This window comes from Bactrocera neohumeralis, chromosome 3 (genome assembly GCF_024586455.1).
Source record: "Bactrocera neohumeralis isolate Rockhampton chromosome 3, APGP_CSIRO_Bneo_wtdbg2-racon-allhic-juicebox.fasta_v2, whole genome shotgun sequence".
Taxonomy (NCBI): Eukaryota; Metazoa; Arthropoda; class Insecta; order Diptera; family Tephritidae; genus Bactrocera; species Bactrocera neohumeralis.
The window spans coordinates 10850251-10875350 of NC_065920.1; the positions used below are offsets into that span (position 1 = coordinate 10850251).

Genomic DNA, 25100 nt, shown 5'->3' on the forward strand with positions numbered 1-25100 from the left:
TATACATACATACACACATGCATACATAATCTATTAATTGTTGAAGAATACATGTCTGTAACGTTTATCTTTAAATCTTTGCTATTATTACTACTACATAATATTATATATATTTTTTGTTTATTGAATTTGTGTAGATTTTATCAAATAGAACAGTAAATATTTGAATAAAAATGCCGTTTTGAAAAATAAAAATTTACGAATTTGTAGTTTCGATTTTTCGTTGGCAAAAAACCAAAATCCACGAGGTAAAAAAAGAATGTTCCGTTCCACAGCAGTTGGGTCTACGTAACCGGAACGGACAACTCGGCAGATTTTTGCCACTACAACAACAAAAACAAGGTAAAATGTTATGTTAGGTGTGAATTAACACTCGCGAGCGTAATTAAGTAAGTAAAACATGAAAAATTGTTAGCTTTGCTTGCACCAAAGCGATTTTATCCTGACAAGGACTGTCATTTCGACGACGTAGCCTTGTTTGGATCGGTAAGTAATTTTTGAGCACTGTCATCATTAGAACAACACTTAGAAGCATGGAAGCTACGTATCGCCGTCATCCGCGCTGGCATAGATTCCAACCAGGGTCAGAGAAGTATTTTTTTTCTGCGCTTGCGTCTTCGGTTAGATCTAACTCATACAAGAGTTGGAGCATTCTTAAAGCCTGTTAAGGATTTAAGACTCATAGGGAATGGTCCATACGTTAGGTGGTCCCACGCTGCTAACGCACTAAAGCGACAATTGCCTCAACGCACCTAGTTCGCTGCCACTCCAGTCGAATGGCCAACAAGCGATCTCTACGGTCTCACGTAACTCAACTAGGCAGCAAAACTCTCAGTTTAATCTGTCCCCCTCACAACCTTCATCCCATGCAATACCTGCTCGGATGTCACTTGCTTGAAGAGGAACCGGGTCCTAAGAACATCAGGAAAACATACAACACGTCGACGACATCCAACAATATTCCGACCAAATTTCAGAAATTACCAATTTTCGACAGGCATTGAACGCCTTCTCAGTGGAGCTATTAACACCGTCACTGACTGTCTCCCAGTGAATGCCGTACTTGGAGTCCAAACCCTACCAATCGCAGAATACGAGCCGTTGTCGCGTGAAACAGGAATGACCCTAGCGCAGCTTCATTCTGAGTATTGTAGCACGCTAAACTGACCAGAATAGACCCTGACACACCCAACTTACATTCTGCATGCAATGAGTCCTCGCACGATACTAATCACCCCTTTGTATGCCCATGAAACCAAATTTCTTTATCATCTTCCCCCTTTGGTCCGATCCTGTCGAAATAGTTCGTTTCCTGGGACTATTGTTAAGTGACTTCGATGACGCTATAACTACAACACTTCACCAATACCTTGATTTCCTCAAGGTATTTAGTCAAATAAAAAAAATTGCCATACAAGGACTTGATATTGATCGGCCAGTTGTATGCCAAGACGGCCACCAACACCAATGGACCATCAACACGACAATAAAATAAAGGAATTGGTGCTTGAGAATCGACGATTAACAGTCAAAGATCTTACTGCGATCGTTGGAATATCAAAAGGATCAGTGGAAATCATTTTCAAAGATCAATTGGGCTTAAGACCATTGGTTCCAAAGTCACTTCGACGAACAGCGTCGCGTTAATGTCTGTGAAACAATACTTTTCGACTACGGGTTATGAAACGTATTATTACTAGCAATGAGTCTTGGATCTAGCTTACCACCCGGAAACCGGAATAAACTATGCATTTATCTGACAGTTGAAGAAGCAGAGCCTTTTGTGTACTGATCTCGAGACGTTATCAGCCTTCCGACATCTAGAGTAAGATAGTTCTAAGCTAAGAAACGCAGACCAAACACCGCTTATATGGCTTGCCTTCCAAGAAATGAGTTGCCCTCTGAATCTACACACGTATATCCCACATCAGATGGACTTGAGAAGCAGCTGCGTCGGTTACTTTAACAATTCATTTCAAATACATCTATCGAAACCCACAACCCATTCGGTACAGCAAGAAACACGTTGGCTTCGCATCACAAATTTAGCTATAATTTCTTGTAGACTCAGCATTGAGTCGATAAATTTTCACGTCAAATGGAAAAAATCATTTGAAAAAGATTTTTCATACGGATCGGACGCATTTTTTTCTTTTGATATTTCTTATTGAATTTCTGATTAATAGCAAAGAATTGCAGATAACCACTTCGTAAACGAACACGTAATATGGATTCCGGCGAGAAAAATGCCATACGTCTGGGGAAACTTCTTGGCGTATCGCGGACTATACAAAAGCACACAGCGCGACGACTTAGTGTTACAGACCACGAACGGGAGGAGCATGAGAGAAAGCGAACGCAATTACTTAAGGAATACCGTCAACAGCGCATCTCCTCTTTAGGTGCTAACCAGCGTTATGTAATGGAGATAGCAGCCGACTTATTGAACACAGATATGGATGAACTTATAATGGGTTTGGTAGATGATCAGGCCTTCGTTGAATTATTAGGTGGTATTTTCGAAGATAAAGGGCCACGTGCATGCATGATCACTTATGCCACACAAAAGGGTTACCCACCCGATTCGGGACGTTACCAAGAAAAACTGAAGTACGCCGATGTCAAGCGTGCCGTTTGTCTAAAAAGCGATTTTGTCAAGATGAAGGGTGCTTGGGTAATCGTTTATCGCAATAACAACAATAAAACTATAGAGAATCGCACTGTTTCGGATGATGTAGCAATGTTTCGTTGGGTAACCGAAGACGGCAATTGTCTGTATGTGATTAAAGAGTTTATGAAACGAGTTTTGACTGCCTCCCTAGAAGTGGTAACGGATTTTGGTGTTGCCGAACCGGAGCAAAAGCGCAAATTCTTTCACATACTCAATATGTATAATACATTCTTACAATCGTCGGAGGCTATTGTCTCGACACGCGTCAATTTCGAGGTCTCACATGAACTCTTCAAAGGTCTACTCTTGGTGAAGTTTCAAATTGAGGCCAGCGCCAAAGATGTTGGACGTGTGCGCTTGGTTGAGCGTTATTTTGCGCAATGGTTGCGACAAATTCAAGGAATTTTGGTGGAAGGCAAGCAAATACTACGCGATCCACCGGATGTGGGACCCTTACAAATGTTGGTTAACTGGCGACGGCAATTGGCGCGCTATACCTCCATCATGGAGTTTGTATCATCGCGTGCGTTCAACAATCACAAACAGTGCTTGATATTGTCACGTTCGTCAAAGCTCTTGAAGGTGGGTCTACGATTGTTCAGTGATATTATGTATAGATCCGTATTATCCATTCTTTTTGAAATTTTAAACACTAGAAATGGGCTGAGATCGACAATCAGGTAACTTTAGTGCTAAACGAAGCCAAAGACAATGTGCGCTACATATCATCACTACAGAAGTTTTGGGATCCTCTGTACAGGTAAAAGTCAAATGGCTTACATTGCATGAGTTTCGTGCTTACTGCTCGGTGCTTAACTTCCATAGATCTGCGCCGGACGAAATTATTAGCAGCTTACCGGGTCTGATGGTGGCCATACGTAACGTCTCCAAGACGGCACATTATTTCAACACACCCAGCAATGTTACTGGTCTTTTTGTGAAGATATCCAATCAAATAACCTTAACGAGTCGCAGATATCTGACCGACAGCGGTCGCAGGCTGCTCTGGAACTTAGAACCGCAAGGCGTTATAGCAAAAATAAATAAATGTAATGAGATTATGGAGTACTACAAATCGATTTACTTGCAAACTGTTGAGGATATGGCATTCGCCAATGAAAATCCCTGGGTTGTCTCGAAGGTCTACATATTCACTTGTTTGGAAAAGTTTCAAGCACGTTTGGAAAAGGTGCGTCCACCCATAGCTTGGAGTTATTTACAAACATACTAATACTTTCCACAGATCAGGGACATATTTAATACCGAGATAACCTACTCTGTGCTGGACGTCATCACCATTAGCGGCATGGAGAAATTCAATGCACAAATAAAGGGCGCACGTAGCACGATCGCTTCGAAACCGTACGATCCACTCGACTATCGCATAGAGATCTTCAATAAAGACTATGAAGTATTCGTTAAGGAGGTCGAACAAGCGGAGGTGGGCATGCAACAATTCGTAAAACAACAAATCGCTGACGTGCCAATTGCCGAATCTGTCATATTAATACTACAACGTTTCGAACGTCTGGGCTTGGAATGTTTATGCTTGGATCGGCGTTACTTAGAAGTTGCCGAGATGCTGGAAAAGGAAATGTTTGTGCTTAAGGATGTGTAAGTAGCTAGATCCTTTAACCCACATGTCTTACTAATATCCTCTACTTGTTTAGCTACAATGAGGAACGTGGTAACCCTTTTATAGCGCGCAATATGCCACCAGTCGCAGGACGTATCACTTGGATACGCTCCATTTTCAAAAAGATCGATGAACCAATGAAGGTGCTGAAGTATCGACAGTGTGTGCTGGCGCATAAGAAGGCTCAGCGTACAGTACGCTATTACAATTACATGAATGGTATAATATGCCATTATGAGATGACTTATCATAAGGCTTGGTATGATTACTGCGAGGAGGTGCGTTGCCTGTTGAATGCACCCATTTTACTGTGTCACAAGGAAATGGCACAATATACAGTTAATTTGGATCCGGCAATCAGACAGCTGATTAAAGAGACAGAGTGGATGTGGAAGCTGAAATTGGGTAGTCATAATATTTTCATAAACTCACACATATTTATAACGCTTTTTCAGAGGTGCCGAATATTGCCAGCGTGGTAACCTACTGTAAAGATCGTATTCTGGATCCAGCCGTTCAATTAAAAGAAGTCATACGGCGTTACGATCAATTTCGACAATCGATTTCGGCTATTTTCATTAACATTATGCGCTTTCGCCTACAAGAAATTGGTTTGTTGATGAAGCCAGCTTTGACCTCAATCACATGGATTTCTGAAAATCTAGAAGACTTTGTGCAAGAACTCGATGATGTAAGCACATTCGTTTTTCCGTAAATTTCATTGAAATACCACTCCTTCCATTACAGAAAGTCGACGAAGTTGAGACCTTCTACCGCACTGTGGTGAATATAGAAAAAATACGCGTACTACGCGAGATGGAGAATTTGACAGACTTCTTATATGTTTATCAACCGGAAGAACCTATCACATCGGAGAAATATCTTGATATGAGTAATAAATTACGTGCTGAGTTGGGTATGTTACTCACGAGTACAGTCTCTGGACTTTCTTTCAACAAATTCTACGCTTTTCAGAATCTGTTATCGAGCGTAGCTCAGTTTGTATTGAACGCGCCGTTATTGATCTAATTAATATGTTCGTAGACCTATTAGATTTCGGTCCACTGGACTCGAAAGGTCGACGTGTCTATCAATTACCGATAGAGAAACTTAATGACAATAATTGGCGCGTCGAAGGCAATTATCCAATTGATAAATGGGATTGGATACAGTTTCAGAAGATATATCGCACCATCTATTTGGTACCGGACGAAGCTTTAAAAGGCCTGCAAATGAAAAACTACGAAGGCATACGTTATGAGCTGAATCATTTGCGTAACGATTGCATGGATCTATTTTCATATTACAATTCGAAAATGATTTTAGCATTGGTGCAATGTTCCAAGCGATCTTTGGACTTTGTGCGACATAAAATATTGAGGTAAAGTTTGAAAAAGTGTACTTCTATAGTAAAAACTCTGAATATGCCCGGTGCGATGAAATAACCTTGAGCTTGCTTCCAACCATATCAAACACCAAACTATTTAAATGTGATGGCGCAGGGTGTGGTGTTGGATAGTAACCTAAAGGTTCTAATAATAAGACCAACTTAGCTACATCTCTACTTTTCTATACATAATCTTTATAAACTGCTTTAGAACAAACTGGCGCACCGATCCCATGAAACCGATACTGTATACAAATATGGATATTGACTTGGAGTTGGGTTGTGCCATTGATCCCAGCTTAGAATTGATGCAAACGCATTTCCATGCTGCCATACAGGTATGTACGGAAATTAATTATTTCATTTCGACCTGGGGTCGCCAAGCGAAGACACTGGAACGACGCATGAGACGTGTCACTGTCGGTAAGTTCACTGGATTTAATATGTCAATATATAATTATTTATATGTGTGTACTGTCGTAGATGAGAATCGTTATGAGCGTGCCTATTTCCGTTATGTTGTGGATCATAAGGACATTATACGTGCCATTACGAATCTAGCTAACGGGTTATTGCTATACAAACACGATGTGGATGAGTTCTTATTGGTAAGTTTCTATGATAAATAAGAACCAGTGGACGGCTGATATCATGAAACTTTTAATATGTACCTCGTTTCAGGAAACCTTTAATAAATTTAAATATTTATGGAGTGAGGACCGGGAACAGATTATACAACGTTTCGTCGATACCAATCCGTTAACGGTCGATATACGTGATAAATTTATCTACTATGACAACATTACAACTGATTTGGAGGAGATGGCGGCGAAGAAAGTGATTGGTCCTATTGAGATACGCATGGGTACATGATCCTTTCAGGAATTTCTTAAAATAGAGATCTTAACTAATTTCGTTTATCTAACAGAGAAGGCCATTGCAAAGTATGTGGAAGAGTCCAAGAAATGGAAAGTCATGTTGGGCCAATTGCTGAGTGCTCAATACAAGAAACAGTTAGATGAAATGGTCGATTTCATTACCGAAATGGAGATTATACTTAGTAAGCCCATAAACGATTTGGACGACGTGCGACAGGCGATGAATTGCTTAGAGAAGATACGCGATAACTTCATAACGTAAGCTACAAAGCTTCTGCGTAGGCATATTAATTTTTTCCTGCAAAAAAAAAATCAATTCCAGCATGGATATGAATCTGAGCTTGATTATAGACACTTATGCGCTCTTCGCGCAGTACAATATATTCATACCCAAAGATGACTACGATAAGGTGGATAGTTTACAGTTGGCTTTCAATAAAATGTTGGAGAATGTGAGTATTGGTTGCGACATTCTTGTTTCGATAACAAAATCATATTTCAAATTCTCTGCTGTAGGCTAAGAAAACCTCACAACGCATCTCGGATATGGAGGGTCCACTGCTGCGCGAGCTGAACGAGGGTATCGCACAGTTTGTCAAAGAATTCGAACAATTCAATATCGATTTCGAAGCGAACGGTCCCATGGTGGAGGGTATTTCGGCGAAAGAGGCCAGCGATCGCGTGTTTCTCTTTCAAGGTCAATTCGATGAATTGTGGCGTAAATATGAAATGTATAATAGTGGCGAAAAGCTTTTTGGTTTACCAATAACGGATTATCCATTGCTGCATCAACGTAAACGTGAATTCAACTATTTGAATCGACTGTACTCGCTGTACATCCAGGTATTGAAGACAATTGCCGACTATTATGAAATGCCATGGTCTGAGGTGGATATAGAAAAGATCAGTGCCGAGTTGGCTGATTTCCAAGTGAGGTATGCTATGCAGGTATTTTTTGAAAGTTCGAAATGTTGGCTCGAGCTTTCGCAACAAAACAATTAGTGAAGTGTTCTTTGTTGTCATAATTGAAATGTTATTTTTGAGCCAACACCAACACTTAAACTTCCTTTTATGCTAACTCTCTTTCAAATCAGATGCCGCAAATTACCCAAAGGCATGCAGTCGTGGCCGGCCTTTATTGATTTGAAAAACAAAATCGATGATTTCAATGAGACATGCCCATTGCTCGAATTGATGACCAACAAGGCAATGAAGGAGCGTCATTGGGTGCGACTCAATGCGCTTCTCAAGACTGAGTTTGATCCGACTAGCGCTAAATTTACGCTCGGCAAACTGTTGGAGGCGCCCATCTTGAAGTATAAAGACGACGTGGAGGACATTTGTGTGGGCGCCAGCAAGGAATTGGATATTGAAGCGAAATTGAAACAAGTTATCAGCGATTGGTCTGTTGTCAATTTGCAATTGGGTCATTTCAAGAATCGTGGTGAACTTGTCTTGAAAGGTCAGGAAACATTGGATATTATAGCCTCTTTGGAGGACAGTTTAATGGTGATGAATTCGTTGGCTTCGAATCGTTACAATGCACCGTTCAAAAAGGACATACAACTGTGGTTATCGAAATTGGTGAACACCGGTGAGATTCTAGAGAAATGGCTAATGACACAGAATTTATGGATTTACTTGGAAGCGGTTTTGTTGGTGGTGATATCTCGAAGCAATTACCATTGGAGGCAAAACGCTTTACAAATATTGACAAGAATTATGTTAAGATTATGTATAGAGCGCGCGAAATACCCAATGCCGTGGAGTGTTGCACTGGCGATGACACTTTGGCCACGAGTCTTACATGGCTGCTGGATCAGCTGGAGACGTGCCAGAAGTCATTGACGGGTAAATCTAAAGCATACACCGCCAAGCTATACAGCTCCAGCATGACTATAATTATATACTCTCTCTAGGTTATTTGGAATCGAAACGTTTGCTATTTCCACGTTTCTTCTTCATTTCGGATCCGGTATTGCTCGAGATACTTGGACAAGCTTCAGACCCGACCACCATACAGCCACACTTGCTTAGTATATTCGACGCTATAGCAACGGTAAGTTGCCCACCAACTTCAATGTTTTTTCGTATTCATAATTAAATATTCCACATTTGCAACAGGTTGACTTCCAAGAGAAAACAAATGACGTTATGATCGCCATGAACTCGATGAATAACGAGAAGGTACCATTTGAAACCCCAGTCACATGTAGTGGCAGTGTTGAGGTGTGGCTCGGTAAACTCTTGAAGGAAATGCAAGACACTATACGCTCCATATTGGCCAGCATGGCTCAAAGTCTCAACGATCCGGAATTCATTTTTGTAGAAGAGTTTCCCGCATTCTGCGGACAAGCTGGTCTGCTGGGTGTACAGTTACTTTGGACACGTGACTCGGAATATGCGCTGCGTAAATGTCGCACCGATCGTATTATTATGAAGCGTACGAATGCGAAATTCCTCAACTTGCTTAACTATTTCATTGATTTGACTGTGAAGGATTTAACAAAACTGGATCGTATACGCTTTGAGACGATGGTCACCATACATGTGCATCAGAGGTATTCATTTTATTCAAGTTCATATTATTTAAGGATCTTGAGATAGTGAGGTTTCCATTCAATAATTCCTTTGCTCAAAGGAGTCGGCCGGTTCGAGGATGTAATATTTCCTTGAACCTTCCCTTCGTATACTTTTAGAGCTTTAGTAGAACCACCAGACGTTGGAGCAATACCGATTATTATATACTTGTATATTATGAGGTCTTCGTGTTAACACTCTTTTATATATAGTACATATCTCCTCTTTTCAGGGACATATTTGATGATTTATGCACAATGCGTGTGAAATCGGCTGGCGATTTTGAGTGGCAGAAACAAGCGAGATTCTATTATCACGAGGATAATGACGAAATTATAGTCGGCATAACGGATGTAAATTTCATATATCAAAATGAATATTTAGGCGTAACTGAAAGATTGGCAATTACACCATTAACGGATCGCTGTTATATAACTTTGGCGCAGGCTATTGGTAGGTCTTGTCATTGAAATATCGAAACACCATTAACCTTACACTTAACACTTTCCTTCCATTTAGGTATGTCAATGGGTGGCGCTCCCGCCGGCCCTGCTGGAACTGGCAAGACTGAGACCACCAAAGACATGGGTCGCGCTTTAGGCAAATTGGTTGTGGTGTTTAATTGTTCAGATCAAATGGATTTTCGTGGCTTGGGTCGCATTTACAAAGGACTGGCGCAATCGGGCTCTTGGGGCTGTTTCGATGAGTTCAATCGCATCGAATTGCCTGTGTTGTCGGTGGCGGCTCAGCAAATTTATATTGTGTTGACGGCGCGTAAAGAGAAGCGTTCCTGGTTCTTATTTAGTGATGGTGATGTGGTTACACTTAATCCCGAATTCGGCCTATTCATCACAATGAATCCCGGTTATGCGGGTCGTCAAGAATTGCCGGAGAATCTGAAGATTATGTTCCGTTCAGTGGCGATGATGGTGCCGGATCGCGCTATTATCATTCGTGTCAAATTGGCCAGTTGTGGCTTCAAGGAGAATTTAATTTTATCACGCAAATTTTATACACTCTACAAGCTTTGCGAAGAGCAGCTCTCCAAGCAAGTGCATTACGATTTCGGTCTGCGTAATATTTTGTCAGTGTTGCGTACGCTCGGTGCACAAAAGCGCGCCAATCCCAATGATACGGAAGAGACTATCGTGATGCGTGTGTTGCGTGACATGAATGTCTCCAAATTGATTGATGAAGACGAGGGTCTATTCATCTCACTGATCGATGATATGTTTCCGGGCATAAAATTAACGCAAGCTTCTTATAAAGATCTGCAGCGTGCCATTGTGAAGGTCGCCGATGAAATGGGTTATGTCAATAATCCGGAATGGAATCTGAAAGTCGTGCAACTGTATGAAACTTCGTTGGTGCGTCATGGTTTGATGTTGATGGGTCCAACGGGATCGGGTAAGACGAGCTGTACTCATGCAATGTTAAGGTGCTTCACCGAAATGGGTCAGCCGCATAAGGAAATGCGCATGAATCCAAAGGTAAATGTGGTAGCTTTGAGGGTTTAAATATTTTAGAGAATGGAGTATATACTAAATTTTAGAGCAGATATGTCTGTCTGAACCTCTACCGTAATTTGTGGTCAAACTTAACTATTTAAGTAATTACTTTCCTTCTACCACAGGCCATAACTGCACCACAAATGTTTGGACGTCTCGATGTGGCCACCAATGATTGGACCGATGGTATTTTCTCAACACTTTGGCGACGTTCACTGAAAATACCGAAACACCAAAATTGTTGGATTGTCCTTGACGGTCCCGTGGATGCGGTGTGGATTGAAAACTTGAACTCTGTATTAGACGATAATAAGACATTGACATTGGCCAATGGTGATCGTATAAAAATGGCAGATAATTCCAAATTGGTATTCGAGCCAGATAATGTGGATAATGCGTCACCGGCCACTGTCAGTCGTGTCGGTATGACATTTATGAGTTCATCGGTATTGAAATGGACCGTTTATATGGAAGGTAAGAAAGCGAAACAATCAAAGACAATGTAACTTTCTACGTTATCGCTGATTTGATATCGTTTCTTTCAGCTTGGGTCCGCCGACAACCATCCGCCGAAGCAGAGGTTTACCGACGCTGTTACACCGCGTTGTACGATGATGCACATACGTTCCTGCAAACTAAATTGATGGCTAAAATGCGCATACTGGAGGCTATTTATATCAAGCAAATGCTCGAAATAATGGACGGTATGTTGGAGGAGTGTAGTAATAGGACCGAGCGATTTTTGGAACGCATGTTTCTATTCGCTTTAATGTGGACATTGGGCGCTGTGCTGGAAATCAAAGAACGTGACAAATTTGAGGAGTTTCTGGTTAAGCATCCATCAAAGCTTAGTAAGTGTTGCTTCAGTTCACACGTGATTTTGTCAGCTCACAGGTCACTTTGCCATATAAAATATGTCTTGCCATTTCGTAGAATGGCCCAAGCGTCAGCCGAACGAGACAATATTTGAATTTTATGTTGATGATCAAGGCATGTGGCAACATTGGAATACACGCGTCGAGGATTTTGTCTATCCTGAGGATACAGTACCGGAATTTGCCTCGATTTTAGTACCCAATGTAGATAATGTACGTACCGCTTATCTGATGCATAACATAGCCAAGCAACGCAAGCAAGTGTTGCTGATCGGTGAGCAAGGCACGGCCAAGACGGTGATGATTAAGGGTTATATGGCCCACTATGATCCGGAGCAACATTTATCAAAGTCATTTAACTTTTCGTCGGCAACCACACCTAATATGTATCAGGTAACGTATTGAACTCACCGATTTGGTTTTATAAACTATAGAGCTTGGGGGATTAGTTATGTTAGGCGATTTTCTTTTTATCAAAAGGTGGTACCGATAATGATTTGAGCTTTCCAGATTGTTCATAGTGTGGTTTACCTTGATTCAAAATACTTTTCCAGGGGTCGTTTTATACCCTGTATCAGTATAATCCGTGCTAAATTTTCATTTTTGTCTTGCATTTATAGCGCATTATTGAGTCCTATGTGGAGAAGCGAGTTGGCACAAGCTACGGACCGCCGGGCCAACGTTCCATGACCGTTTTCATCGATGATATAAACATGCCGGTCATCAATGAATGGGGTGATCAAATAACCAATGAAATTGTACGCCAAATGATCGAGCAAGGTGGTTTCTATTCGCTGGAGAAACCTGGTAAGCAAGTCAAAGATCATATGCAATTTAACCGAACTCGTCTAATTCTACGAATTTCAGGTGATTTCTCGACCATAATGGATATACAGCTATTGGCAGCCATGATACATCCGGGTGGTGGTCGTAACGACATACCAAATCGTTTGAAGCGTCACTTATCCATCTTCAACTGCACCTTGCCCAGCAACAATTCGATGGATCAGATATTCAATAAAATCGGACAAGGCTATTTCTGTTTGGCGCGTTTCAATGAAGAAGTCGTCGACATTATACCACATTTGGTGCCGCTTACACGCATATTCTGGCAAAATGTCAAAGCCAAGATGTTACCGACACCGGCGAATTTCCATTATGTGTTCAACTTGCGTGATCTCTCACGTATCTGGGAGGGTATGTTGAAAATTAAGACGGAGGAATGTGAAAATATGCAGACGGTGCTGAAGCTATGGTGTCACGAATGCACGCGTGTTATTGCTGATCGTTTTACTGAGTTCAAGGACAAAGAGTGGTTTGAGAGTTGTATGAGGCGAGACGCGTTGAAAAATCTACCCGAAGAAATAGCGGAGAATTATCCAGAGGAAGAAACATTTTTCGTTGATTTCTTACGCGATGCTCCCGATGCCGGTGAAGATGATGAGGTTGAAGTGTCACTGGAACCGCCAAAAGTTTATGAGGAAATACCGAGGTAGGCTATTGGTTCAAACTTATAGTAATACTTCAAAAGCAGTAGGGGGAAAATAATAGAAGCCAAAAACTGGCACCTTTTATTAAGAATGATCAGCAATTGCAGCACTAATTTGGTCTTTAGTTGTCGGCGTTCTATTTAGCTTTGCAACTCTTGAAATTTTATTTTGATATACTCGTATCCACGTCCCCACGATTTCTACAACCTTTGACCAAGTTCATGTAACAGCTAAACTAAGTCCAATTTTTTTCTTTTTCCAGCTTTGATTTTGTAAAACAGAAAGTGCATTTCTACATGAGTCAATTCAATGAATACATTCGCGGCTTCACTATGGACTTGGTATTCTTTCGCGATGCTTTGGTTCATCTAATGATTGTATCGCGAATACTTAGCATGCCAAGGTAAGTTTCAATGCTGTTTCTTAACCCCATTACTGGTTCATTAATAATCCCACCTGAACAGGGGTAATGCTCTGCTCGTCGGTGTCGGCGGTTCGGGCAAACAAAGCTTGACGCGCTTATCATCTTTCATTGCAAACTATAAGTTCTTCCAAATCGTCTTGACACGCGCCTACAATGCCGGAAATCTGGTCGAGGACTTGAAATATTTATACCGCACCGCTGGTTTAGAGGGACGTGGCATTACATTCATATTTACCGATAATGAAATTAAGGATGATGGATTTCTCGAGTTTATCAACAATATATTGAGTTCCGGTGAAATTGCAAATCTCTTCGCGAAGGACGAAATGGGTGCGTTGTTATATAATTCGTGCAAATTAGCTCACACAAAATGTACCTTTTTTGTATGACAGATGAGATCTACAGTGAGATCATACCAATTATGAAGAAGATAGCGCCGAAACGCATACCCACACAGGATAATCTCTATGATTTCTTCCTATCACGCGCACGCTACAATCTACACATCGCGTTATGTTTCTCACCCGTAAGCGAATGGATAAATCTTGTATTTCAGTAATAAAACTAAAAACTATTTATAGATTGGCGAGAAGTTCCGTGCACGTTCGTTGAAATTCCCTGGTCTCATTTCCGGTTGTGTCATTGATTGGTTCCAAAAATGGCCCGAAGATGCACGTGTTGCTGTATCGCGCCATTATTTGAAAGACTTCGCTATCGTGTGTGCACCCGAGGTTAAAGAGAGTGTGATTGACCTAATGAGTTGGATACATGAGACGGTATCCGAAGCCTGTGTATCGTACTTTGAACGTTTCCGTCGCACCACATTCGTGACACCCAAGTCGCTCATATCATTTTTACAAAGCTACAAGACACTGTACAAGGATAAACAAGTGAATATCATAACAATGTCCGATCGTATGAGCTCCGGTTTAGATAAGTTGGACGAAGCGGGTGCCGCTGTATCCGTGCTGAAAAAAGAGTTGATTGAGATGAATAAGGTCATTGCAATAGCGACGGAGGAGGCAGAAGAAGTGCTCGAGACTGTGGCACAATCCACGGCCGCGGCGGAAATCGTTAAAGTACAGGTGGCCGAGAAGAAAGCGCAAGCTGGCGAATTAGTGAAGGTCATTTCGGCCGATAAGGAGGTGGCTGAAGCCAAATTAGAAAAGGCACGTCCGGCTTTGGAGGAAGCTGAAGCAGCATTGCGGGTAAGTAGCTGCTACAGTACATTTCTTCCTCAATCGCTGAAAATGTCTCCGCTATATGCAGACAATTAAAGCTGCCGATATTGCGACCGTACGAAAACTTGGCAAGCCACCGTATTTGATTACGCTCATTATGGATGCAGTGTGTATCTTATTCCGTAAGAAAGTAAAGCCTATTAAAGCAGATTTGGAAAAGAACTTCTTGCAAAGCTCTTGGGAGGAGTCGTTGAAGGTTATGTCCGATACAAGTTTTCTAAAGAAGATTGTCGAATATCCCACCGACATAATTAATGCTGAAATGGTGGACCTGCTTGTGCCCTATTTTAATTACAAGTATGTATCCGTGACTATTACTTTTCAGAGTACTATCTCCTTTTTTCAATTTCTTTTCGCTTACAGTTTGTATACATTTGAAGCCGCTAAAGTAGCATGCGGTAATGTGGCCGGTCTGCTGTCCTGGACCATTGCTATGGCCAAGTACTTTGAGGTCAATAAGGAAGTATTGCCTTTAAAGGCCAATTTAGCCATACAAACGGCCAAATACCAAAAGGCCGCTGCCGATTTACAGGAGGCAGAAGAATTGTTCGCGGCTAAAGAGCGTGAACTAGCCGAGGTGCAGCAACGTTTCAACGAAGCCATCGCCAAGAAGGATGCAGTGTTGGCCGAGGCAAAGAAAGTACAAGACAAAATGGATGCGGCAACAGCGCTTATTAGCGGTTTGGCTGGTGAAAAAATACGTTGGACCGAACAGATTTCACAATTCAAAAACGAAACGGATCGTCTTGTGGGCGACACTATTATATTGACTGCATTCCTTTCATACACGGGTCCTTTCAACCAAGAATATCGTATTGACTTGCAGTATCAATGGTTGAAAGAAGTACGCGAACGTTTAATACCATTGTCGGCCAACTTGAGTATTATCGAAAGTCTGACGGATCGTACACAAATCGGTGAATGGAATTTACAAGGTTTGCCCTCAGATGAGCTGTCAGTGCAGAATGGCATTATCGCTACGAAGGCTGTGCGATTTCCACTGCTGATCGATCCACAGTCGCAGGGCAAAGCTTGGATTAAGAATAAGGAGAAACATAATAATCTCATTGTGACGACATTAACGCACAAGTACTTCCGTAATCATGTCGAAGATTCTATTAGTTTGGGTCTGCCAATGATTATCGAGGATGTCGGTGAGGAACTGGATCCCAGTTTGGACAATGTCTTGGATCGTAATCTATTGAAGGTGGGCACAACTTATAAAATTAAAGTGGGCGACAAAGAGGTGGATTACAATGCGGCCTTCCGTTGCTATATAACGACAAAACTACCGAATCCCTCGTACACGCCCGAAGTATCGGCGCGTACATCAATTATAGACTTTACGGTGACAATGAAAGGTCTTGAGGATCAGCTGCTGGGACGTGTCATCTTAACTGAACGTAAGGAACTGGAGGAGGAGCGTCAAGAGTTGGTCGAAACGGTGACAAACAATATGAAGAAGATGAAAGAGTTGGAAGCCAATTTACTCCATAAGCTGTCCACCACAAAAGGTAGCTTGCTGGATGATGTAACGGTGATCGAAGTGTTGAACACCAGTAAAAATACAGCTATAGAGGTGAAGGAGAAAATCGAAATCGCTAAAATAACCGAGTCGAAAATTAATCTGGCGCGCGAAGAATACCGACCGGTGGCCACGCGTGGCAGTGTCTTGTATTTCTTGGTTTGTAGCATGGCAATGGTGAATAATATGTATCAGACATCGTTGGTGCAATTTCTGGAGCGCTTCGATGCCTCCATGCATCTTTCGGCTAAGACACACATCACCGCTAAGCGTATAAAACGCATTATCTCGTATTTGACTTTCGAAATCTATCGCTACAAGTCACGTGGTCTATACGAACAGCATAAATTCTTGTTTGTGCTTTTGATGGCGTTGAATATCGATCGGCAATTAGATCATGTGAGCTATGATGAATTTCAGAATTTCATAAAAGGTGGCGCAGCCTTGAATTTGAATGATTGCCCACCAGTACCGTTTCGTTGGATTACGGATGAGACGTGGTTAAATTTAGTGCAACTGTCAAAGATGACTCTCTTCGCACACATCCTAACCAAAGTTTCGAATAATGAACGCGGTTGGTTTAATTGGTACAAGAAGGAATGCCCAGAAAATGAGACTATACCTGATGGTTATAACTCATTGCAGCCATTCCATAAACTACTATTGATACGCTCCTGGTGTGTGGATCGTTCCATTGCGCAGAGTCGCAAATATATCGCCTACTCTTTAGGTGACCGTTTCGCAGAACCTGTAGTCTTGAACTTTGACGAATTGCTGTCGGAGAGTAAACCATTGACTCCTTTGGTTTGTTTCCTTTCGATGGGTTCCGATCCATCGTCCAATATCGAATCTTTAGCTAAGAAAAACGAACTCAAATGTTACCCTATATCGATGGGTCAAGGCCAGGAGATACACGCACGTAAACTCGTCGCAAATTGTTTACAAGATGGTGGTTGGGTGCTGCTACAGAATTGTCACTTGGGTTTGGAGTATATGAATGAACTGTGCCTTCAGTTGTTGGAATTGGAAAAGGCCGAACCAGGCTCATTTAATGACAGTTTTCGTGTATGGATCACCACAGAACCACATGACAAGTTCTCAATTACCCTGCTGCAGATGTCCATTAAATTTACTAATGAACCACCGGCAGGCATACGTGCTGGCCTCAAACGTACCTACGGCAATATGTCACAAGATTTTCTCGACTACTCACAATCGCCCTTCTATCATCCACTGGTCTTTGCGATCTCCTTTCTGCATACGGTTGTACAAGAACGTCGCAAATTCGGTCCATTGGGCTGGAATATACCGTATGAATTCAATTTCGCCGATTGGTATGCCAGCTGTCTATTTGTACAGAATCACTTGGATGATTTGGAACCCGGTAAGGGTATAAGTTGGACCACAGTACGTTATATGTTAGGCGAAGTGCAGTATGGCGGTCGTGTTACAGACGATTATGATAAACGCTTGCTGAATACTTTTGCACGCGTATGGTTTCATGACAATCTCTTCGCGCCGACATTTGAATTCTTCAAGGGTTACAAGATATTCAGTTTCAAGGAACAAGAATCATATTTAGAAGCGATTGAGGATATGCCTCTATTGGATCCACCGCAAGTTTACGGTTTTCATTCAAATGCTGAAATTACCTATCAGACAAATACGATGAGGAGTATTTTGGACACTGTCGTTTCAATACAGCCGAAAGGTGAGTTAGTTTAAATTAAATCTGAAAAACTTAGAGTTTTGCTATTGTTGTTGTAACTGTAATCTAATATCCGCTTGGTGGTAAGTTTCAGGATTGGTTGTCATTGGATTCATCTAACAGTAGGCCAGGATACGAGTTGTTTTGACGAGGTCGGACCGTAGGAAAAAGAAGATGCTGTTAGATGAGTCGTTGGGATTCTGGATAAGTAGGAGTTTAACCTTTAACAATATCAAAAAGGAAATTAGCGTCATGATTCTAACGGCTTTTCTCCAAATCGCGGGACATATATTTGTCTCCATTGTTAATGGCGGCAAATGTGTGTCTGAAGTGTGTTGCGTCCGAAGTTTGGTCAGCGTACTGTTCAATGTCGTTAACGTAATCAGTAGGTTTCTAGGAGACGTTAGGGTTTTGAAAACCGGAAACATACGTAATAGTGTAACATTTGTTGGGAACAGTGTTTTCTATGTTAATCCGTGGTGTGGTAGGAAAGACCGGCCTATTACTGATGTTTCACAAAACGTTTTTAAGCTGTCGGCTAGCAGACTTGAACATTTTGTTGTATTGAGAAATATATTACAGAATTTATATATTTACACGGAAAAGTTGCTTAAATTGCCGGATAAACTCAACGGTTACAGTTTTTTCTTTATTACAAATACTTGCTTACATTATTTAAGTTTATATTACAATTCTTCACATTTTGAAAATCTTAACCTCAAAATTATCTTCTTTTTAGAATCTTCCAGTGGTACGGGAGAAACTCGAGAAGATCGTGTTGCTCGTTCGACACGTGAAATGCAGAGTAAAATGCCCCAACCCTATGATTTGTATGAGGTGCGAGAACGTCTACGCCTAATGGGGCATACGAGCTCCATGAATATATTTTTACGACAAGAAATTGATCGTATGCAAAAGGTAAGGAGGTGTAGTGCATTAAATTCGACACAAAAAGTTTATAAGAAGAACGCCTATAAACATTTTGTTATTCATTCGCACAGATCATTATATTGGTGCGAACTACACTGAAGGACTTGCTACTTGCCATCGAAGGTACCATCATTATGAGTGAACAACTACGCGATGCTTTGGATAATATTTTCAATGCGCGTGTGCCAGAAATGTGGAAGCGTGGCAGTTGGTTGTCGTCTAGTTTGGGTTTCTGGTTTACTGAGCTATTGGAACGCAATCAACAATTCCACACTTGGTGTTTCAGCGTAAGTGCACGAAGCTCTAGTATGAATAGTTAAACATTTATGTTTAATTTAATATTAAACCTGGAATTTGTTGTTACAAAAAACACAGGGGCGCCCCGTTGTATTCTGGATGTCTGGCTTCTTCAACCCGCAAGGCTTTCTCACAGCTATGAAACAAGAAGTAGCACGTGCACATCAAGGTTGGGCCTTAGATCAGGTTACCATGCATAATGATGTGCTAAAAGTCGGCATTGAAGAGTGTAAAAAGCCACCTAAGGAAGGCGTCTTCGTCGAGGGCTTGTTTGTAGACGGCGCTGGTTGGGATCGTAAGCTATCCAGATTAATTGAGGCGACAAATAAAGTGCTCTACGTGCTTATGCCGGTTGTACACATATATGCTATAAATTCTGTGGCGCCGAAAAATCCAAAATTATATACGGTAAGTTTTCGTAGTAAGAAATGATTTAAAAGGATCATACAATACATAAATTAATGCAATAACTTTGAAATATTATATATGCCTCCAGTGTCCGGTGTATAAGAAAATTAATCGCACTGACCTCAACTATATCACTCCACTTTGGCTGCAGTCACAGAAACCGCCGGATCACTGGATATTACGTGGTGTTGCGCTACTTTGCGATATCAAATAAATATGTATGCTAAATTACCAGATCGTATATGCATTGACTACATATTTTGATACCAACATTTGTTCTTATTTCAAATTTAATAAATTGTTATTTATATAGATTGGTTCTTTTATTATATAGTATTTACAAAGCTATACCATCACAATTGCGTGAATTTTCATTACATACCAAAATCTATCCTAAATGTATAAATAATGTTGCTGAAGTAAGAGTGTTTACCTAAAGCCACATATCATCATAATATCAGGAGAAATGAGACACCGAAAATGGCTGTAGTGCATTATAAATACTTTAAAAGTAAACTGAATAGGAGCACAAATGTTAAATACGTAGCAAATTTCTCATAAACACATTTCTCCGTTTAAAAAAGTTGTTGTATAAGTATTTTTATCCCACTTCATTACCTCTTTCCAGCTAACGGCCTAACTGATTGCCACGACCCCAAGTGTTACCGAAGACAGGATTTCCTGCTGCTGGACGTTGAGGCGCACGACTCGCTGGTGGTTCACCAAAGCCGCTGAATCCACCACTTATATCTGGTACATATTGTTTTCTGTTGAAAAACAATTATATTTTGAAGTGTTGGTGCAACTTGCATTTTTGAAATATATAGAGAACTTACAGCAGGTTTGGTGTCTCCAAAAATGCATTACCACCTAGTTCTTGTGGATATTGGAATTTGAAAAAGTAATAAAAGTGCCCGATAAGTATACCAATAAGTGATGCAAATGATCTAAAAATATATATAAAATGTATTAAACATTTAATTTTAGCAGTAATGACGTGTTCCGCTTACCCTTGGAACACCAGTTCCATAATTGCCAACACCCACGGTAAATAGACAGCTTTAAAGCGTGTGCCAAACCAGAAGTTTACAATGACATCTTTATTTAGTTGACACCAAATGTATGTAGTTGAAACAACCAGCAAGTCCATAAGGAAAAATACCTACGAAAAATTAATGTTTTTAGTTTGATTTTGCAACAACATCGTAACAAGAATTACTTACACTGAATAGCATACCACCAACATTTGATAGAAAAGCTACTATTAGCAGCATGTACAAATAATCAGCTGGACTTCGTCCGAATTGCTCTTTCTCCAATTGTGCTATGTAACGTGAGATGAAGTAGCAATTGATGAGGAAATGGAATCCAGTCGATGACGTTAAGGGGTATACAAATAGGGCTGTAACACAACGCCATAACTGAAAATCTCCTAATACTGCATCACGTCGTAAATATACCAAATTCATTGGTAATATGTTGAAGCGGGTTAGCAAACTGAGCACAACCGTACAGGTTAGCCAGTAGCGTGTAAAACGCGGTAGTTGACTATACCATTGACCCGGATCGGTCATTTTTACAATTGGTTTTATTTAAAAAATTTTCAAAAAACTAAATGCAATAATGTTTTTGCTAGGTAATTTATTGTTAGAGCGAACAGATGTATAAATTTGTTTTCTAGAACTTGACAGCTTTGACAAAAAACTTACGTGTCCTAATCTATTACATTTATTGCCGCACAGTGCTGCCAAGCACATTAGCAAAGAGAGGAATTGAGTGCAGGGTTGCAAAAGAGGAAATGTGCGTTATTAAACAAGATATTTTTTCAAATATCGACCCTCATTATGATTAAAAAAAAGTTTTCAATACAATTAGCGCTTTTCCAAAGCTAAATAATTTGCTTAACGCCAAGATTTTACTTCGATTTGTAGTTTAGAAAACAACTTGTTAGTTTAAAAAAACTGTGAAATGCATATATGCGTTAAATTTTAATGCTTCCTCTTCTTTGTTTAGTTTACAGTTACCTTTTCGTGGCGCGTGTATTGTGTGTTAATTTAGGATATCTTATCGTTTTGTAGTACAATTAATTAAAAATAATGGTGTTTAGTGGCTTTCTGTGTTTAAATTGTGTTTGTTTAATGTTAAGTGAGTTGCAATCGGCAACGTAAATAAAACTATGCTATCATAATTGCGCTTCCGCCGGTGCTTTGGTTTCAGGTCGCGTCCGGTGTTGTGCTCGTTTGTTAAGTGTTTAATATTGTATTATTAAGTTTATATTGAAGTTGTAAAGCGTTGCATATCTGTTGCTGCATACAAAAGTACAAGTTTGTATTGAAAAATCTTATTCCGGCAGAGTAAATTATTAGAAAAGCAAGATGGCTTACAATCAAACGTCGCGTTTCTTCAACATGTTTTTTCTTGCAATGGAAAGTTTGAAAAGCAGTGTACTAGTGAAATATTTATATTTTCATTTCCTATTTTCCAATTTGCACGTAAAAATTTTAAATACCGTGTATTGGGAGAAAATGAGGTTAATCATTAAAATCATATGTGTAAATATATTTTGTGACAGCAAGAGCTAAGATTCCAAGGAAATGGCAAGTGAGTTTCTGAATACATATAAAATTTTATGATTTGTGATGTTTAATATTACAACTTATATACATACATACATACATATTTATGTATAACACTTAAGTCATATTTCGATACATAAGGTGCAAGGTGTAATTATCGCACTAAATATTAAATATATGTACATACATAATTTGGCAATTACATTAAACTCCTCTTACGTTCGCACGTTCACACATACTGACAAATATACATCTTTATAAATAATACAAATATAATTGTGGTTATGTGCGAGTAATTATGTACTTTGTCATTCCAAAATGCATCCCATTCAATTCAATATTTGACTTCTTATTAAGGCATAGAAAATGTCTACATAATATAAATTGCCTTTTATGTTTTTTGGGGGATTATAAGCTAAGTATATACATATCTACATACATTGAAACTTAAATACATATGTAAGCCTATGCATGAGTCGTCGGTCGTCAAAAACTGTAGCATATTTGATTGAATGCTTGTCAGCCACTTCAATGTGCACTTTTCCATTACGTTGCGTTTTCTAGTTAATTGGAGTTCATTTAGCTAAAAATTTGATGGACTTGTGTGTTCAGAGAAAGAAAATAGCAAGAAGAATTTGCAACTTTTTGGTGGTCGCAGTCACAAAGTAGAGTAAAATCGAAATACAAAATAAAAAATGTACTTGCATATGTATATATGTGTGTATGTATGTACTTATTTGGGTATGCGCATAATTGTGAGAGTACGCAGAAGAATGCATATGGATTTTAAGTGATTGCAAATTTCAAGTGAATGCATTCGATTATTGCAAACGTCACACAAAAAAAAGAGAATAAAACAACAAATGTCAAGTGTTAAAGTTCATTGCGCAGTCATCAAATGAATTCATACAGAATGCATATGAATGAATGTACGTAGATATACGTATATTTATACATATGTGTATGTATATATTAGAGTGTAACGATTTTTTTCCAATAAAGTCGCATATGTGAACAAAGTTCCACGGATTATTTTGAACAACTTGGCTTATGGGTCTAAAACCGACTTTGTGTCGGTAGTATTTGCGGCATTTTGCTTTTAATGTGAAAACTTATAGTACATAACTAATGTTCTTTTATAATTAAAAATTTAGATTAGAAAATAAGGAAAAACGTTAACTTCGGTTGCACCGAAGCTGTAACAACTTTCGCAAATATTTTATTTGTCTTTTCTTATGCAAAGTTTCGTAAAGATGTCTTGTCAAATAAAAAAGTTTTCCATACAAGAATTTGATTGGTTGGTTTATATGACAGCTACATACATATATATCCTATAGCGGTCCGATATTGCTAGTTAAGACAAATGAGTAGCTTCTTGGGGGAAAAATGCGTGTAAAAATTTTCAGATCGATATCTCAAAACCTGGCGGGCTGGTTTGTGTACATATATACAGACAGACGGGTCCACAGACGGATATAGCTAAATTGGCTCAGTTCGTCACGTTGATTATTTTGATTATATGTATAATATATACACTTTATAGAGTCTCCGACGTTTCCTTCTGAATATTACAAACTTCGTGGCAAACTTAATTTCCGATGTTCAGGCATAAAAATTGGATATAAAATCAGATTATAAATTTTAATCATGGGAAATGGCATGGGGTGGAGTTTAACGTTCAGAATACTATTTAGATTACAAAGTTTGATTTTTAAATAAACCGATGAGTCTTTTTAGATTGAATTATACAGTTACAATTGTGAGGTTATGACATAACTTAACTTTCTTTCTGGTATAAATGAAAACTGTGATATCGACCTTTTTTCTATGCTGTTTCGTTGAAAGATTTACCCATATATTTGTTTTCTTAAAAAAATACTATTAACGTAGACGTTAAGGCTGCACAGTATCGCAAGTCATCAGTTAAACCCAGTCTTTCAAGAATTTGCCCTAGTTTCGGAGAGAAGGTAACAGAGCTCGACATCTCTCGCGAATCCGTTCGAATGATTTTGGTGTACTTATATAATATTTATATTATCGCATTCTTCTCGCCTCGTCTCGATAAAGCAGACTTTTTTTCAAATAGAGCCGATTTGTGATCGAATTTAAAGCCAAAATCACAATGAATACCATCGACCAATCACCGTATTCTCCAGATTGGTTCCGTGTGATTTTTTCTTTTAATTAAAACTGATCAAATTATTCATAAGAAAACAGTTTTCGAAATATTTTTAAATATTATATCATTGCGAATAGAACTCCACACTCTTTCCCACAGTGCATCCAACTTTTACCCTAAAGCGTCCCTTCGCCAATATTAAATTTGCTACTGATATTCCAACATTTTATGACGGCTGATAAGAGAATGTTTGTAAGAAATATGCCAAAAAAAGGAAAACATATTCAAATGCCAACAAAGTTGCCTGCCAACAGAGCAGCTATTTGTTGTTGGCTTCATTTTTTTATTTTCACTGTTTTAAGGCAGCCTAACTGCTACACTTCCTGCAGCATTTCAAGACAGAGACAGATAGTATGCCAATACACATGCATTTAAGGGCGAGCCTGTTGAATTCCCAACGAAGACAGTTACGAAAGCAGCATGTGAGGGGGAGCATATTTGTGTATTGAACTGAGACAAAGTAACAAAATGACGAGAGGCTAATAAATTGCCAAGCCACGGATGGACAGATGCAATTGTGTGTATGTATCGTCTGTACAACATTTGTGTGTGTGTATGTAATGCTCGTTTTCAGCCTCTCTCTTCGTGGTTGTAAGTGTGTGTATTTTTGGCCACACCCACTAATTAGACGAGTATGTTAAAAATGGGTGCTATCACATCACACGAACACACAAACATACGCTTGCATGTGTAGATATGTGCGCAGTGCACATGCGCTCCTTGCGTTGCTTGCTCATCTCTTTCGGCACTCTTTTGCGCATACGCTCTCCAACGCATCGCTTTCCTG

General features: G+C 39.8%; 2 protein-coding genes and 1 long non-coding RNA gene across 3 annotated transcripts in view; 2 read left to right on the top strand and 1 right to left on the bottom strand.

The window, feature by feature from the left end:
- Positions 1-2227: 2227 nt before the first annotated feature.
- LOC126753823 (dynein axonemal heavy chain 8) lies at positions 2228-19787 on the top strand. The gene is given in 35 exon segments (XM_050465534.1): positions 2228-3253; positions 3328-3431; positions 3497-3860; positions 3915-4285; positions 4342-4712; positions 4763-4998; positions 5055-5223; positions 5283-5688; positions 5906-6117; positions 6178-6302; positions 6376-6559; positions 6623-6830; positions 6895-7024; positions 7089-7507; positions 7667-8220; positions 8223-8423; positions 8492-8631; positions 8697-9133; positions 9385-9605; positions 9672-10642; positions 10786-11134; positions 11206-11511; positions 11594-11928; positions 12156-12342; positions 12403-13027; positions 13288-13428; positions 13490-13779; positions 13842-13975; positions 14031-14657; positions 14719-14987; positions 15054-17926; positions 18663-18841; positions 18925-19140; positions 19229-19558; positions 19647-19787. Coding segments are annotated over 35 exon segments (13836 nt in total). The 3' UTR covers positions 19773-19787.
- Positions 19788-19856: 69 nt separating this feature from the next.
- Positions 19857-21263, bottom strand: LOC126753861 (derlin-1). Its single transcript, XM_050465599.1, has 4 exons — positions 20782-21263; positions 20569-20720; positions 20395-20505; positions 19857-20325 (listed from the first exon to the last, which is right to left on the bottom strand). Exons 1-4 carry the CDS (start codon positions 21130-21132, stop codon positions 20187-20189), a joined length of 753 nt encoding a protein of 250 aa, XP_050321556.1. The 5' UTR covers positions 21133-21263; the 3' UTR covers positions 19857-20186.
- A 117-nt stretch (positions 21264-21380) lies between these two features.
- The window catches only part of LOC126753868 (uncharacterized), a 118263-nt gene continuing 114543 nt past the window's right edge, over positions 21381-25100 (top strand). The window contains exon 1 of the long non-coding RNA XR_007666218.1: positions 21381-22159. This is a non-coding gene — a long non-coding RNA (uncharacterized LOC126753868). The remainder of the gene's footprint in view (positions 22160-25100) is intronic.